The 19,013-nt window shown below is 42.0% G+C and overlaps 1 protein-coding gene across 2 annotated transcripts in view; it reads right to left on the minus strand.

Annotated features, from left to right (window-relative positions):
- The window catches only part of kcnn1a (potassium intermediate/small conductance calcium-activated channel, subfamily N, member 1a), a 54,142-nt gene that overhangs the window by 15,264 nt on the left and 19,865 nt on the right, over positions 1–19,013 (minus strand). For both annotated transcript variants that reach the window (XM_069157002.1, XM_069157003.1), the window contains exons 2-4: positions 13,891–14,364; positions 10,463–10,558; positions 9,278–9,696 (exon numbers count right to left, since the gene is read on the minus strand). In XM_069157002.1, coding sequence (XP_069013103.1) covers positions 9,278–9,696; positions 10,463–10,558; positions 13,891–14,364 — 989 coding nt within the window. The remainder of the gene's footprint in view (positions 1–9,277; positions 9,697–10,462; positions 10,559–13,890; positions 14,365–19,013) is intronic.

Consider the following 19,013-nt stretch of genomic DNA (forward strand, 5'->3'; position numbering starts at 1 on the left):
AAATGAGCTCTGAAACTTTTCTTCTGTGGTGGGCTAGAGGAGAGAGTCCAGCACGATGAAAACAAACTAAACAGATCAACAGCAAAAGTCTGTAACAATAAACTGCATCAGTCTGTTCAAATGATTATTCATGTATCAAGTAATCTAAACAGCTCTGCCCCCAACATGGGGTTGTTTTCTGTTTATGTGAATCATTGAACGATTTCTAATCCTATAATTTTTTTAACTGCTGTTTTCTGTAGGTGAGCTTAGGACACATACGATGAGTCCGGAGGCGCAACCAGAGCCCACAACACGTCCTCTCAATAAATACAAAGGTGATGATGGATCAAATACGAATGAGCCACACACTTCTTTTGCTAACATGCATGCACACACACACACAGATACACACACACACAAACACATCAAGACACGCGCACAAACACAACTTATTATTTGAAATGATTAATTAGAAACACTACAATATACAACATTTCTGGTTTAAGAACAAAAGGAGATCCTATGCTGCACGACCTAGAAATTTTACAAATGAAACCTTACACACCTCAATCATAATGGTTTTTAATAAAAACAGGTCACTTTTCTGTCATTTTTAAAGTCCCCTATCTACTCAAAACTGTTTTTTTTTTCTTGTTGCTAAATTTGAATGCTTCAGCTTCACTGTACAAAACGATGAATGAGCAGAGTTTAACACTAGAAGTTATTTTTTATATTCATCTGCTAAAGAGGACAAGTTTCTCAGGAAAGTTAAAGCCACTGAAACACAAACACTTAGAATGGACTTTATAGGGAAGTAGGACATGTGGCAGTTAAAGTACTTTAACTTTAGAAATTAAAAATATTTGTATTTTCATAGATTCTTGATATTTCTACTGAGTGAGATGGCGTACATGTAATTTTAAATATTTCTAAAAGATAATTGATCATTTTTGTGGAAATCTATATCAGACACTCATCCATATTTAAAGTACAATATATATTGTATTTACACATCTTAAAACATGTCTGGGGGGGATCTTTAAACAGTCTCATACATAAAATCTGTAAACTGCTTCAATGTAAAGATGTCAAGGAAGGTCTTTCTCCAAAGAGGAGAGGTGTTTAGCGTATCACACATATGATGTTTTGTGTCCCTAAAATACACACGTGGTGAAAACAAATACAGACAAAACCTGATTTTACGTCAATATTTCTATTTTAAACTTCCTCGAAGGGAACCACAAACCTCCTTTGGTTTCTACCCTTTTCTACTGGTCAGCTACTGCAGCAAAGCAAAGGGCTGTCTTCTGTTTAACATTCTGCAGCTATCGTCTGCGTACAGTAACGGCACAGCCCCTCTTCTTTCTGCATTTCATCGCACAGCAACAAAAATCGAAAAGATTTTTCAAGAAGTGCTAGTCGTATTTAAAGGGATTGAATTTGAGCACTGCCTGAGATTACTTGGCGACAAATATGTTGGGATGCACCCCGGGGGTTGTGTTAGTTGCAGTAAACATGAGCAGATTAAACTCAGAGTAATGATGACCTAATTGAAAAACTGCAAACCTAACAGAGTTTTTACAGCACAGCCAAAATGCAAAGCAGGCAAGCGAGCAGGCAGCAGCACACTGCGAGTGGACCGCAGTCATTTTATACTGTCCATTTGTTAATGTGCCTAAAAGTTTAAAAGGAAGTCATAAAAACTTTGGAAAATGATGTTAAGTCAGTAGTATTTTTTCTGTCTGCTGGACACTTTGGTCCAAACTGAAGGAACTCCACTCTACTACACATGTTGCCATAAGACTGTATACAGATACTCATGGGTACCAGAGGATGAATCCTCTTGACTTTGGTGATCCCCTGACTTTTCCTGTGGCACCACCAGGAGATTAATGTTAAAGGTTTTGACTCTAATGTCTTAAGAACTAATTCATTAATTGCCATTCAATTTGCAACACACATTCATGTTCTCCTCAGGATTAATTCTAACAACTCTGGTAATACCTTCAATTTTTATCAAATGTTTAATTGCTTTTGTGTTGCTTGTAATTAATTTGGTTTATGAATAAATACCTGCAAAAATAATTGACATTACCATCAGCCTCAGCTGTGCTGTGTGTTTATTGCTAATTAACAAATGGGACTTCCGGGAACTTTGGCTTTCTTAAACGTCCATGCCCCCTTTTGGGGGAAAACATACGACTCTCTCTATAGACTTCAATGTAAAATAGCGTTACAAAAACAATCCGTTGTAAACCACTGCGATCAAAATTACTTTAAAAATAACACTCTATATATATATATATATATATATCACTATGTCTAGGGGCCATATTTGCCTCTACCTGCCATAGAACACGCTGGATAGATTAAAAAGTTGAATTTGATCCCTCCTTAGTCTCGTCACTTCAGTTTTCCTTTCTGTAGAGTGGTGCCATAGAGCCCTTCTATCAGGATCTGTTTTAGGACATAACAGGGAAACAAATTGGAGATAAGAGTTTTTCACATTATTGTTGGTGCAACTAACCACATAGCAACTCTTCGGCATAGCGTTACTATTTAAACCGGTTAGTTTAAAGCAGAAGTTTGGAGAAAAGTCTCAACTTCCTCTGATTCTCCGTTTCTATCAGTGCAATGTAATATCAATGTTTTCCTCCAGAAAGGGGCGTTGTGATGAGAGCCCGCCTCGGATGACGAAATGCCGGTCCGATCTATAGCAAGATTAAACATTTTACTGGCATGTCAAAATGGCAATTTATAAAACATCAATCAGGAACTTAATGGCATAATTAATTGTATAGAAAGTTATACAAAGCTGTTTCTAGCTTTGAAAAAAAACAACATTTCTACTTGCAAAGTAAAAATGCTGGTCTGTAGACTCACACCAACTTCAAGCACTCTACATCTTATTTGCTATTTTTCTGAGGTGTCCACTGAAAAAGCCTACGTAAGGAAGGGGACATCCCATAATAAAAAAAACTGAAAAATAAAACATGCAGAGGACATCAAGTAGAATCTGCAGGCATCCTCATCTTTTGGCTTCGTGCCCAAGTTCAACTTCAGTGAATTCTTAAACACACATGAGCAGTCGAGGGACTGAATGCCGCGGTGACCCTTCATCTGAAAATCAAACAAGGAGGAGTGGCGGTCTCACAAGGTGTGGTGCAATCGTCCTTTAGCCTATTAACATAAAATATAAGCCACGCGGAGGCTGTCTGTGTTGAAGAAACTGGATGCCAGCTTTTGATTACGTGCCTGTTGCACTTCATGTATTTACTGCAGGGAAGAAAATTATTTTGTTGCACTGATGGCGATATGATTGCACTTTAATAATGAACTAAACTTAACGTGCTGCTTTTCAACAAGACCTGCTTGGATTTGATGACGAGCAGCTTCTCCGGTGTGTGTGCTTGTGAATCTCTTCCATACTTTTACAGAGGCCGTAAGAAAACTTCCACAAACAAGTACGTTAGAGTGGTTTAACTAATGAGATTTTCTGCAAGTCATTCAATTACAAATAATGAAGTAAAAGATGTCAGCTATAAGCCCTTGGCAGAGAACTTCAGTCAGGCCTCTCTGTGACCTGCTGCGACTGTCCTTCTTAATCTACAAGGCCAACAGACAGGAAGCGCCGTTCACCAGGCCCTTCATCTTAATCTTAATGTTTCAGTGCTGCAGTGTGTGCTCATGTCTCTGGGGTTATCAGATAGAGAGTATCCTGTTACAGATGTTTCACTGAATTAGTCCGGAGACACCTCCAAAAAACTCAGCAGAAAGATTGCAGTCCCATCGTCACACCATCCTCGAGTGAAAAGCATGGCTGTCGTGCTCAAGCTGCAAACAAGTGCAACACAGTCCCGGCATAATTCTTAAAAAGGAATTCTTCTCTCAGAAATAATAAGCTCAATTTGCTGCACAGTCTGGCCATCCGACCTTCAGGGGACACACACAAGCGTTGAAACACCACCGCTCCACCTCCACTGCCAGCTCAGTACACCTCAGCGCTTTCTTTCATGTTCCCGGTCTTCCCAATGCACTCAGCACTCCACGAAATTGACCGCATATCTGCCCACAACACCAAGTCCAGCTTTAAGGTAACACTTGCTCATTAGAACCAACTGCTTCTCTGGACTCTGCCCACTTTCCGGTGTCCCAAAAAAACTGCCTACTCAAGAGATGGTAAAGTTTTCAAGTTTAAATTCCTTCCCAACAAGTGGCTTTTAAACTTCAAGCGGTTTGTTTTTCCCCTGTTTGCGTCTGAGACACTTGGGCATCCTAAAGAGAGACTCATTATCTGACAAAGCATTTTCTCCATTATTAGTTTTGCATATTAAATCAGTTTTCTTTTCATATGAAAAACAGATAGCACAAGACTAAACAAGTCTATTCACTGAGACATCACTGAGACATTATTATGAGTCAGTGGAGGTAACCGATTCTCCAAAATCATACTAGTTCGCAGGAAAAGAATCCATTTCTAAGAGTTGAGCGGTGTAAGTACCTATCCAATGACTGAGGTGACTGAATAGACTATGCACTCATAAACTGTTAGAAGCACTACCACTGCAATTTTGTCTTTCAGAACACTTTCTATCGAAAAGTATACTGAAATCAGTCAAACAAATCTGCAGAGGGGAAAAAAACTCAAGTGCATTTCTATGCCAAAGTAAAACAGTAATGAAAACTGAGGGGCCCTTTGACTTTAATCTGCTACCTGCCTCTGAAGAAAAGAACAGCACAGGTTCTGCTCATGATCCTCAGTGCAGGTCAGATCTTGGGATGATTATCACCTTCTCACTCCTTGTTATGCAAATAGGTTTTGTGGGCTCTGTATGACATTAGGCTGAGATCAATATAAGCTGCAATCAATACGGGCTTTGAAACGGATACAGGAAGTGTTCAGTTTGTATCAACGTGTAAAGCCGTAACTTTAACAGGGCAAACGGTAGCGGGTCAAAACAAGGATTTGAGGTGACATCGTAAATCTATCAATACACCTTAAATGTCAATATGACAACTTTGACTAATACCTTTGTTTTTATTAGCTCTCTGGCATGAAATACGGTTCAGAGATCATTGGATCTTTTAGCACTTCAAAATTGTAAATGAATTTCAACCAGATCAAGAGAACTGTGAACATTTCCTTTTCTTAAGGAAATAACAAAGCGTCTTTTCAATGCGCTCTACACCTATGGGTACTACGTGTGCTGTCCACCGTATATACAATTAACTTAATGAGTTTTAGGGTTTGGTCTTTTATATTTGATTTGAATAGTTTTTTAATGAGGAGTTTGTTCAAATCAAATTTGTGGAAATTTGAAAAAGTTGGAGGACCATGTTGCTGCATTACATTATAAATATAAATCTATTGTAATAACTTAAATTAAAAGGAGCATTAACACTGTCAGATTTGTGTCCATTCAGTGACATATCGGTGTGGTTGCACTCTTAGCCCGAACACTGTAAAGTTGGCAAAGCTTCCTGAATATTTGATGTAAACCTGCGGTTGGTGTGAGAAAGTTCAAGTTGCAGTGGTGTGCGTTTCTCTGGCGAGACATTTGGATGGCCTGTTCTTGGCTGCCGCTGTTTGTATCTTGTGGCTAAGCGATGACACAATGTGGATGTCAGACCTTGGGTGTAGGTAGGTGTATCTGACTAGTAACTCAAACCCGATAATCTGGCGCTGCGCTCAGAGGGAAAGTCAGCTAAACTTTCTGAGAGCTCATCTTTAACGTAGCCTACGGGTCCTCGCTGGAGAAAGCAAGGTGAGGAACAGCAGTCTCACATCGCCTCGAAATAGAGCGTTTTGTCTCAGATAACAGAGTTAGAACCGGAGAGCAAGAGAATTAGATAACAGTGAAAGAGAAAAAGGAGCGAGAGAAACCAGGGAGGCAGGCAAGGCATGCATGCAAGTGTGTAACTGAGTTTGGGCTGGATTAGGCCTGCTTGTTATGGATAAGGGGAGGCAGGGGGACGGGGAATCAGTAGTGGGGAGAGATGAGGAGAAACTGCAAAGCATGCCACGTTAGATGGGAACAGTAGGAAATCTGCAAAGGATCAGTCAGGAGTAAGAGAGAGGGAGGGAGCTTTTCTGGTGGTGAGGGAGATGCTAAAGGAGCTCAGTTAAAGAGCTTAGTTGAGGTAGGTTAGCTCTGAAGATGGGCTGTATCAAGAGAGAAGGGAAAGGGGTCCGGTGACCAGTGTTAAATCCATCTACTGTAACATTAGCATTTCTCCCATCCATCTCCACCCTCCCTCCACCCCTCCATCCCTCTGGTTGTGTGTCTTTCATTCCTCCCCATCTAGGCGTTTTCCAGGTAGACTCCGTGTTCGTCCAATCTCACACCGTACTGCCCTTTCATTTACTCAGGAGCGTGGTCAAAATGGTGACGGTGCAGCGGCGCATTTAACAGAAGATACAAGTCACACACAGCACTTTGGGAAACAAGCGCCTCTTCTTTTTTTTTCTCTTTTTTTCACACTTTTATTTTTACTTGAAATGATGGGATCGATAAGTAAACATGAAAACTCGCATGCTGCTTCCATGTTTACTAAAGGAGGGGAGAAAGGGGGGATGACATTCGGTTCATGGATGCAAACAAAAACTGGAGACGCTGCAATCGGCACAGAACACACTCCTGTTTCAAAGGTGTCTCCATTTGAGTGTGTAGCAATGGAAAAGCTATGCCCTCATTTACCTTCCTAATTTTAAACTGTGGAACACTATGTTTGTATATCGGGCATCAAAATCATGCCGCGCTAAATAGTAAGAAACACCCCAGACCAGAATGACCTCAACACAAAATGACTTGACATTTTCGCTCTCTCTCCCCTCAGACAGTCCGACCTTCTTTTTGGCAACACAAGACAAAACCGTCTTCATCTCTGCAGAAAATCATTCAGGTAAAAGCAACAAAAGTCTGTGGAAAACCATTACGACACTGTTCAATTAATTTCGTGAAGGGAGACACATAATGAGATGGTAATGTGTGAACACAAAGAACAGAAAGGCTTTCGCTCCTCAGAAATCTTTGGAGTCACTGCTAAAAAGACTTATGGATCTATAACAATTGCATAAGGAGAGGGGACAAAAAAAATGAACGAAGACAAATTGCCCTCCGGCAGACTCGTGAAGGTGACTTGAAGGAGTTGCTCCATTTTAGGACAAATTTCCGCCTTCACCTCCTCCTCCTCCTCCTCCTCATCCTCCTCCAGCTCCGACCGGCCTGACACACAACAGTTAGCAAAGAGACGCTTGCTTCAAAGTGCTGCTCACACCATTGGTCTCTGCTGTGCTCCTACAGCCACTCAAATCATTGGTCTTAGCAGAAGGACGGTGCCACTTTCATGCCAACTAGAGGGCCTGCCTAATTCTCCTTTGGCCTACTGACTTTGGATCACTGGTTAATTTGTTTCAGAGGGGCTGCCCCTTTTTCCCACTAGCACCCCCCCCCCCCCCCCCCCCCGGGCCACCCCCTAACCCCACCCCCACTCCTACCCCCAACCTCCAACCCCACCCAGGGCAGCAGTGGCGCCAGCTCGGTGAAAAAAATGATAAAGTTGGTTTTTCCACGGCTAGAGAACGAGGACTCACATGGTATCCCTATGGAGCAGCATAGTGGGGAAATAGAAAGTACAACAAAACATTATACAAACACACGCACATGCACACGCGCGGGCGCGCACACGCACACACACACACACACACACACACACACACACACACACACACACACACACACACACGTGCATGCTTGCACCCATCCATAGAAATACACATAGACATACACGCACAAATCTGCCCATCTGAACACGTTATTCTGAAACTCAAACCAAAAGGACTGATGGCATGCACTGCTCATGGAAAGTGTGTGAATGTGTGCGCAGTCAAACCAAATCTACCAAGACTCTGTTAGAGATCCTGTGCTTCTCACCCAGTCATCTGTTTGCAGGAAGTCCAGATTTCCAAACTGACCCCAGCGTACACAGAGTTCAGCATGTCAAGTGTCACATTCCCATTGTTATAGTTTGTTCCAGTAACCTATGAGTCATATGGACTTCCTGTCTTATATAACGAGGTACGAGAGACCAGTTGATGGTAATAATGTCAATTCAATGCCAACTATGTCATTTCATGGTTAAAAGTAAAGCTAGGAATAAGGAAGAGAGATGGTGAAGTCGAGTTTGGAGCAATAGCCTTGAGCTGCTGTATAAATAGTATCCAAATTTGCTATTGTGTTGTTTAGAACTGATGCCAACATTTACTTAAGGGCCTGCTACACCCCGCTGTCCTGCCTCTGCGCTCCTGAGCAGCTGGATTCAGAGGTCAGTTTATCGGGTCCACCCTGTGAGGATTAAATCCAGCAGCCAACAGTGCTGAGGGTCTGAAAGGATCCAGGGTCAGGTGTGGAGGTGGTTAGTGACATGTTAACATGTAGGTAGTTAAGAGGAGGGGAAGAGGGAGGAGGGGGGGGGGGGGGGTTCTTCGTAAAAGCAGGGAAGGCGAGCTGCAGGAGGACATTTGTAGTCCGGGCCTGACTGGAAGAGTACAGGAAAAGCCTTACTCTGGCCTGATACTTAACTTTTATCAATGTAGCACATGTACACTGGCATATTGGGTGTAAGAAGAACGACTGCTATAGATCTTCTGCTCTCCGCCCACCCTACTCAAGCCCCCCTTCAACACCAACTACGCAAAAACGACTTTAAAACATCAAAGCTGGCATTAACGCCTCATTTCCCTATGCAAATGCAAAACGAAAAAGCAGCTTTTCATTCCTCCCTGCCTCTTTCATTTTCAGTGAGAATCGTTGCTGCCCCCTTGAGACGAAGCCCGATGTGCAGTTTTGGGGAGAAAACGGGTTAGGGGATCCTGGGGGCTGCTCTGCATTACCAAAACAAACCATTCAGCAAACAAACAATTACACACTCATGAATTATGGACAACCCATCTAAAATAGCAATAAAAACAAGGAGTGGGAAGTCGTGAAGCGGAGTGCTGAGCTAATGAAACGTATGTCAGGGTGATTTTAAACACTCAGCCCAGGGTGTAACATGTGGGCGCGTCAGTGTATGTAATTTACATGTAATCTATTGCACACGTTTCTGTGGACCGCTGCAGGTGAGCGACAGAAAACAAGGTCACACTGAGAAGCGCTGGACAAAACAGAAAAGAAAGTGAAGGAAGAAAAAGGTGTCTATAATCCACAATGCGCAATTGTGCATCAGCAATTATAATTTTTTTTTTTTTTAGTTTGTACCCAGCAACATCCATTATTCACAGCCCTGTGTTTACCTCTCACAGACACGCACAGTCCATGCAGCAATGATCCAGGAGGATATACTGAACACCAGCAGAACAGTTCCCGGACAGATGGTCATGAGGGTCTTCATGACGAAGCGCGTGTTGAAGTTGATCTTGTTGAGGGCGCCGATGCTGCGAGACGAAGCGTCCGTGAACAGCTTACTGTGGAGTAACATGACCCTGCCGATCAGGTAGAGTCTCAGGAACATGGGGATGGAGAGGATGATGTCCACGTCGGCGTCCGCCACCGACGGCGTGTAAGTGAAGGCCAGCCGCGCCGTCCAAGTGAAGACATACTGGCCCGGGATGGGATGGATGGCACACACCAGTAGCTCCAGCACGATGAAGAAGATTCGCTCATACGTCATGGCTATCCTCCAATCATCCGCACCATTGTCGACCATAAACAGCTGAAGGAAAACAAACACAGGCCAAGAAAGTCTTGGTTATATGTAGCGTTTCATTTTTTGTCACTTTTTTTTTCTTGTCTTCAACCACATGAACCATTAAGTGAGACCTTCGCTGTAAAGTCAAACTGTTGATAAAATGATACGCAAGACATCTGTTATTCATCTCGGCTACAAAATTTCACTTGATTTAATGTGATTCAGCTCACAGGAAATAGATAACAAATTCACAGAGCACAGAGAACCCTAACCCAAAGTAAACCAAGCAGAAACACACAAAAATAAATCACAGAAACTTGGATATAACAAAAGGAATGAAAGAAAATCACATTTTCCAAATCCTTGATCAAGTATCAAGTATCAAGGATTTGGCCTGCACATTAATTCCAGTGTTTTCAGACTATAACCATTGATAATATCTACTAAATAGATGAATAAGTTCATGTAACAGGAAAAGAAGGTGCTATCTATGAACAGCGTTGTCATCATGTTCAGTCAAATAAATGTATTTATGTGTGTTCCTTTTGTGTGCATCATACTGTAAAACAATATTACATAACAACAATATCCAATATTAGCATCAATTATTGTATCATGCACTGACGTTTTATCACAATAACAATAATATGATGTTTTCATATTTTAAATCATATTTTAACCTTCTTAATTTAGCTTCATTTGCCAAATCTTCATCCTTATTGTCATGTTATCACATCATCATAACAATGATCCCAAAAGCTGCTGGTTAAAATGAATGCAGGGGACTCACCTGGATTTCCCGGGCGTGGTACATTATTATAAGACCAAGCAATATAACAGTGGAAAGGCTGATAAGGCATTTCAGTGCAAATGAGTATGAAGATTCCTACAGTGAGAGAAAAAGACAAGAAAGAAGAGATTAGAGATAGTCATATTAAATAAACACGGTTAACATGTGTTTAATAACATGTACATGCAACATACAATCTAGAGAGTTTATATACTTTATATAGGTAGACACTTTCCCATGTGTACAATTAGCCTTAGTAGAAAGCAATAGTGACTAATCAATACGATGATTTCTGCATCGTTAGAGCTTATCAATGAGGTGAAATTAAGTAGTTGAGCAAAGTAGGCAGAATTTAAGAGAAAAATGAACACAATTATAATTACAACAATTACAACCAAATATTTAATATTTTTAAGGTTTAAAAAGAGAAAATTTGTGGAAATGTTTTCAAATAAACATCCGCATTCACACTAAAGTGACTACATCATCACGCATACAAAGGACACACACACACACACACACACACACACACACACACACACATACACACATTACTTATTAGTCTAACCAGGGAGCAGATAATGGGGTTTTACTGAGAAACAGCGCTGTCAGCATGTTGCTAAACAATGCATCTGCAGGTGTAGGTGCAGCCTGATATGATCTGTGAAAGCTCTTCCCCACCATCTAAACTACCAATTAATCAAAGCCCAGCACTAACAGGGGGACTTTCCACTTAATGGTAGGTGCAGAAAAGGCAAGGCTAGCATTAGAAGGGGGCCACCAAAGTGAGCATTGCTGGTGATAAATAGGCCAGCTGGATGCTAGCACTGCAGTGCTATTTATGTATATATATATGTGTGTGTGTGTGTGTGTGTGTGTGTGTGTGTGTGTGTGTGTGTGTGTGTGTGTGTGTGTGTGTGTGTGTGTGTGTGTGTGTGTGTGCGTGTATACATGGGGAGCATAGATCTCGGAAATGAGAACCTGTACTACTGAAATCCCCCTTCTATGTTGGTAAAATGCCAACTGATAAATCACTTGAACAGCCATGGTGTAAAAACGTTGCTCCTCAGCAGGCTAATGATCACAGGCTTGTTATTATAATAACGACACCGACGACAAATGCTAAAAACAAGTGGAAATATGGTTCATAATCGTCAGTGTGACGACAGAGACATTCAATATTACTCTGTCCTTCAGTGGTCCATATTACCGAATGTATTTTTAGCTATCAACTAGATTGCCTTGCCCCTCAGGTCGACAACATGTTCTCAAGACATTCTAATGTCTGAAATTGTTTTGAGAAGTCCCTGGTGAAATAACATTGAGTAAACCAATTAATCCACCTGCCAGAGGTTCAAGGATTTTTTAGTCCCAGTGCTCACTACCTCTTAACGTGTTTCCCTCCTCCAGGGCTCAGAAAAACCTTGGCTGAGCCTCAAGTGTCTGTGATGTGTCGTGAGATGGAAAATGGACCATCCGGAGCACATGCTACCTGTCTGCTGAGGGAGGGGCGCGGTGCCACTCAGAGAACAGAGAAGTTAGGTCATTTCCATTTCACCTTAGGTCAGCTTGATGAATGGACTGAACCCCACTCAGTAACAGTCACAGACAAATCTATTGACTTTCTTCAAACCTCATAAATCATCCTATAGATTACCCCACTGGCTTACTATATCACACACACACACACACACACACACACACACACACACACACACACACACACACACACACACACACACACACACACACACACACAATATCCTTGAAAGCATCAGACTTATAAAAATGCCCACTTTCTAAAAGCTGCAGCACAATGTGACAACAAACTAACTTTGACAGCAAAATCAAGGTGACAAAATTGATGTTAAAGGCTGTCACACAATCCAGAAAAAGTGCTGGAAGTAAATTTTCTTACAGTAGGATGCTCCAATGTTCTCTGAAGAGAGACGGAAACCCTAATTGTACGTTATCAAACAACTTGTTTTCCAATTGTGGATCGATGTTATTTTTTAAGTATATCCCAGTCTTAAAAGATTACTTGTTGCAGGTTAAGTAGACTTTTCAATCCATTTAATGGTGCAGTGAAATAAATGGAAACCTGGGCATCTGTCAAGTAGGAAATAGATTGAAATCTTGTGTTTTAATTCCTCAATGTTTAAATTGCACAATAAAAATAAAAGGTGGAACCTGTAGTGTTGAACTCTGAGGTCATTATCACCCAAAGGTGGATTGTAAGTCTTGTCCAGACTGCCAGCCCAAATCAGTTTTTGTCATATCCAGATTGTATCCAGATGTATTTTTGAAAGTCTGGACAGCAAAAAAAACTAATGAAATGCGATTTTTGCTCACCGGATCCAAACCACATTTGAAGGTTGTTTGAAATTCCATTTCAATCTGATTTCTGCAGATGCACGTAGTCCGGACGCTCTGCTGGCTCAGATTGGATTTCTTGTGTCATTGGCAATGTGACTCTACGTGCCAACGTCATTTTCAGACAGACAGAGTGAGCAGAAGTGCTATCAGAGACGGGAGATTTTGGCGCTATAGAGGACAACGACAACGACAGTCCACGGATAGAAGCCAAATAAATTGTCTTCTTCCACTTCTGTGCCAAGAGCTTCCATTTTGGAAAGCCACTTCACCAGCATAGCTGCTCGTATATCATTACCACAGCAACCCAATCAGATAGATTGGTGATGTCTGGACACACCAAATCCATTCTGTTTATTTGCAAATAACAGTACGGACAGTCTGTCCGAATGAGTGATATTCTTCCCACATTTGAACCAGCAGGACTGATTGGTTGATATGGAAGGACAACAACAGGTCAAAGGGTGCTGCCTTGGTCACGGACACTGCGTTGTGTCCTTGTTTAAGAGTCCCCCTTGTTTCTAGAGCGTGCTGCGTCACCTCTGCTCTAACTTCCTAAAATTAAACGATGCAAATAGAAACATTTGAAACTTAATTCCCATTTTTGTATTCTCATTGACCTCTCTCTTCATCTCTACTTGTCTTCATCTCTCTGTCTAAATCTCTATCTCTCTCTCTCTCTTCATCCCCTCTCCTCCACGATGTCACTCTCCATCCATCCGCCACAAAGGCACCAGTAGTGGAATCAGCGTGTTGGCTGTGTGCCAGTCTGATGCCAACTCATAATAAAAGTAGACCTACAGTCAATAATTTTACTAAATGGAACATTTAAAATGTTTTAATAGAATAAATAGACTATTAGTCACTGTGCAGATCACATGACACTCCTTTTTATTTGTATTGGAGCAATACTCCCCATAGCTTTGTTAGATAATGTACGTCAGTGTCTGTGCTAATAATCAGTCTTCATAAAACTGACAGCTGCCAACCCCACACAACTCAAACATAACAAAAGCAATGACAACACACAGCGCTCCCACTCATGCACAACCTACCTTAGTGTAAACCCCCCATGACAGTTCCGTCTCTGTCACCATGACAACAATCCCAAACATCCCAAAGATGAGTGCGTAATCGCTGAGCCGCTTCCGCTTCTCAAACAGCGCCCTCCGGTGGCCGAGCCTGTAGCCAATGTCCCTGTTCTTCTTCTGGGGAGCCCTGCCTCCACCGCGGCCGCTGCCCTCCCTGACTAAGCTCTCGTTGGACGCCTTGCTGGGGTCTTCACCGCCGTTGCCCTTGGACACCACCACCTCCAGGCCAGAGCTGTGCAGCGTCTGCAAGGGTTGCGTCTCCGAGTCGAGCTCCGCGAGGTTGCGGCGCGACGAGGACGCCAGGCTGCCCACTAGTGGTCTCACCACTCCGCCATTGTACTTGCAGGTGTTCATGGCTATCTGAGGGAGTCGGCCGCTGCTCTCGGAGAGGGAGGGCTTGGATCCAGCATGGCTCAGCTTCTTCTGCTCAGTAGTGGCCTGCGAAACAGGAAGGAGAGGGATAAATATGATACTATCATAACAAAAAGGGTGTACAAACTTACAGAAGGCTGAAGAAGCACACACAGGTTCAGACTTTAAATAGAGCATTGATGTGGGAGTTACATCTCCGCAGCTCTGGAGAGGGCAGAGAGAGGGACGGATCTTGCAAAACAATCTTGGTTATAAAAGCAGACAGATTTAGTGCTCAGCAGGACATGTGTCTAAAAGATTAATTCAAATAGCAAAAGTTATTGTTTGACAGTCCCAAATACTGAAGCTCTTTCTTCCTGAGTAACAAACGGAGAGATTTTAACACATTAAGAGTAAAGTGAGCTTGTGTTTGTAAGTGTTGAAAAATATGACTTAATTGTTTTAAAAAACAAATAAACGGCCTTTTTGTGTTGTTGTTGTTGGTTGTTTTTTGTTTTTTTTTAAACTACAAGCTTTTTCTTTGAGAAAATGGCATCAAAACTGGATAGCTCAAAAACAAAATAAATAATGAATGGAGTTTGATGTATAAATAAAAACCATATAACCAATAGTGGACCCGACAAAGTGCAGAAAATTGAATCTTTGCGCTGCACAAATGTAGATATGAATGATTAATGCTCGGCATGACCCTGTTTCCTGTCACACAAACACTCTCCTCCTGCAGAGACGAGCGGTGAGCTGCCCAAAAGAGAGGACAGAAGAAGAAAGACGTGGACCTTCTCAAATCAAGCGTACCAGAGAGCTGCCCATTAACTTAATGGGAGACAAAGGATGGTGTGTACTGTACATCTTGTGTCAGTCCAAGGGCAGCTTACGGGCAAGTTGCACAATACAGGGTGATGTGTGCATATGCTGGCATATAAATACATCGTTCCAGTAAACGGTTGCGTATATACTGTATATTTCTAATTTCAACGAGATAGGAGGAAATGCATTCAACTCCTTTCATTTCTTTTTCCTTTTAAATCACCTGCACATTTTTCTGTCTTCCCCGACGCCAAGAGTCGCGTCTCTCCTTTCACAGAGCCGTATATCACTTCTGCTGTTCTGGGTAGATAGGAGCGAGTTTCTGCCCCGGCAACGCAGACAGAAAATGTTCTATCCGTGCAGGGGCTGTAGAGCAGTCACCCCAGAAACATCTATCTGCCTGTCTATCCCCTGCCCTTCAGAGACTCGGGCAGATTATCATAATGGGTTATGAAAACTTCACATGGAACAGTGCTTTTTCCGAAACAAGTCGGGGGTGTGTGATAGCACTGCCGGCCCTTTTTTTTATTAGCCTTGACAAAGCATGCCTAATGCCTTTAAATGTGCTGGTGGGAATACAGAAGGGCAGCCCTAATGGAAATTTACTAACTCTGGTCCTGTGATGCTATCGTCTTGCGCATATTGTGGCTCCATGAGAACAGGACTAAAGGTTAAGGATTAGTGCAGCCCATAGTGTTTCTAATCCCCTTTTCTGTATTAAATTGCTTTTTAATCTGTGCCATTAGGATCCCTCTACACGTTTGAAGACTGTGCAGTGAGTGAACTTTGGGTTTGAATGACAGGTAAGACTGCAGAAATAGATGCTGATATGGCAATAGTGGACAAGACGCTGCTCTTTGTAAGAGGATGAAATTAGAGCTGAGAGAATTCTGCTAATTTGATTTCAGTGCAACAAATTAAGATAACAATTAATTCTAGCAATTTACAATTTATTGGCAACAAGGATTATCCCAAAGCATTTCATTATTTCTCAGCCAAGAAAAGTTCGAAAAGACAATTTGGTGCAAATTATGGATTTTCTCAGCTTGAAGACACGCTTGTAAATATGACAGCTTAATATCAATATCAGACTTATCAATGAGAACGAACCACAAATATGTGCAGTCTGTGGCAGAAGGCAGCGCTAAATCATCCTGAGAAATATTGTTGGATTGATCTTAACCTGCATCAGCAACTGTATCGCCGTAAAAGCCTATTTAATTAAGTTTTGGTAAATATTTTAAAAGTCTTTCCCAGCTCGTGCTGACAGCTTTTTTTTTTTTCTTTTTTTTTTCTTGATTCAAAATCCACAGCAGATTAGCTTGTCAGTCTTTTGAATGTTTTGGATCTTCACCATAACGGCTAATGAGAAACTACAAAATATCATTATTCCTTTGGTTTTTAAGTGTCACAACATGATGTCACTCATTCTCAAAAGAGAATTTCCCACTTTTGTGGAGGAGGTAAATAACTCTGAAGTCCTGCTCTGGGTTTAGAGTATTTTTAGTCCCTGTCAAACCCTCTGAGATGTTTGATATGTAAATATAGATCCTGGATGATAAAATCTGAGAAGAAATTCAAAAGACCATGCACTACCTCAAACATTGTTTGGATGTCCAACTGTGGAAGACAAGAATTTATTTTTGACTTGAGTTTAGTTATTATTAATTCAATAAATGCTTTTGTCCAAAGAAGCTTATATTAAACCTAAAAGGGTGCTAATTTAAGAAACACTCCTGTGGATAATATATAAATAAATGATCTGCAGTATACAGTCATGAGGGTTGGAGGACTTGTTGGTTAGTAAATAGGCTCATTTCTTGTCTCTCTTTCAAAGGGTGGCTTTTCTGACACACCTTACCCTCAATTTTGTGAGTGCAGTTATACAACTGATTGTGTTTTATGTACATTTCACAACAGACTGTCAACCAAGCTTCATGACATTTACAACAGAGTTAGCAGTGTCAGTGACAACAGCAGTTCAAAGAAGACACTGCATGTGAGTAAGAAAGTTTAAGAACATAAAATCCACTGTTTGTTTAGGTCCGAGGTGTGGCTTTATAGATGAGACTGAACTCAAAGTAAGTATGACCGTAAAACAGGTCATTTCTTTTCTCTACGCCAAAGGTATTCCTGCTCCAGACTGCCCAAACACACCACTGCCAGCATGCGGTCTCCGATTTTTCCTTAAAATAGTTTTGTATTGGAGCAGACACATTGAAAAATGAGACACAAAATGTCCCTCTGATTTGGTTTCCAATGACTAATTACAAGACAATAGATCAGAGTAAAATGGCCTTGTTGTGACAGCCATGGGGATAAAACAGGAGCCGAGACGTAAAAGGAGATCATCTCAGGAAGTGTTGCTCCAATACCTCAAATGAACAGGATTGATGTTGGAAGCAGAGGGTGCAGGGCTGCTGTTACATCCTCAGCTTTAGTTACCTGTTTCTGGTGAAGCAGGTCAAGTCTGACCCAAATATGGACAATTGTCCCACCAGTCAGTTTGTGTGAAGAGGTGCAATATGTCTCTGCATTTCTGCACACCAGAGAAAGACTTTGCGCTACAAGACAGAAAACAAAATCAGGAAGATATGTCCACAAGAAATAGGACACAACTTACAAAATACTAAAAATCTATGCCTGATTTTTCTGTATAATTAAAGAGTCCCTCACACTTTACAGCAGGAGTCCTAATATCACTTTCCTAAACTACCCAGCTACCCAATGCCTCCTCACGACCCGTGTTGCCCGCTGCAACCGCACTAAACAGTGCGGCATAAGGCCACAGAAGGCCGGCGTGCCCTTGTCGTCCTCCGATGCACCCACAGAGGAGACACAAGGAGGCTGCCTGTCCAGCCAAGCAACGGCTCAATTTCATTCTGAATAGCACGCAGCATCCAGGCTCTATGAAATGGAGACTCATAATCAAATTGAAAAGCCTCAGTGCAGAACAGTTTAAATGAAGGCAACCCTCCGTCTTGCTCCTCTCTCCTTCTGTCGTTCTGTCTCACTCTCCAGCCAGCTCAAATCTAATAGAAAACCCTCATTCTTTAGTGTTGTACGGGGCTACTGTGCAATAGTTTTGAAGGCTTATATTCTCTAAAAATGGAATTGTGCATTATAATAACAAAGTGTGTGTGAGCATGTGGGTGCCAGTCTGTTTAATTATGTGTGTGTGTGTGTGTGTGTGTGTGTGTGTGTGTGTGTGTGTGTGTGTGTGTGTGTGTGTGTGTGTGTGTGTGTGTGTGTGTGTTAGGGGGGGGGGGGGGGGTGTATGGATGTGTGCATACAGTATGCGTGCTAGCTGAACCTCAGCCAGACTCCGGATTAGATCGGATATTGATGCAGACAGTGTGCAGCAATGAAACAAGTTGAGGAGAAATTGTTTGGGAAGATCCGCGTGCATGTGCGCACGTGCATTCGTGCGTCTGGAATCTTTGAACGGCAGACAGATTCTGACAAGGCTGACATGAAAGGAAGATCACAAAAAGAGAAAGAAGAGGGAGAAGCGTCAAAATAAGGTAGAGATCCAGAAATTGAGGAAACATGAAAGATGGAGAGGGTGAAAAGAGAAAGAGATAAATGAAAGAGAGGGAAGACGGCTCCCTGTGGGTGTCTCTGCCAGCCCCTGGAGTGATGGAGAGCTGCAGGCTACACTCTCCAGTTTGTCCCTGCACACTGTCACATTTCTCTGACAGGCCAGCAGGCATCGGGGCTCCTCCGTCCGTCCCTGACCAGCATGTGGATCATTACTCAGGGCTGTTAACGACAGAGGAAAACCAGTGGCTGCAGCCCGACATCGGTAAAAGGAAAACACTCCATCATAGCGGTCTGTGTGCTAAGGTGGTGAAAATAAACAACATATATTTCATGTAGAATCATGTTAGAGCATCAAATGCTCAGAA

This window comes from Embiotoca jacksoni, unplaced genomic scaffold (assembly GCF_022577435.1).
Source record: "Embiotoca jacksoni isolate LCO1_2020_lvr unplaced genomic scaffold, fEmbJac1.0.p SCAF_22, whole genome shotgun sequence".
NCBI classification, from domain to species: Eukaryota; Metazoa; Chordata; class Actinopteri; family Embiotocidae; genus Embiotoca; species Embiotoca jacksoni.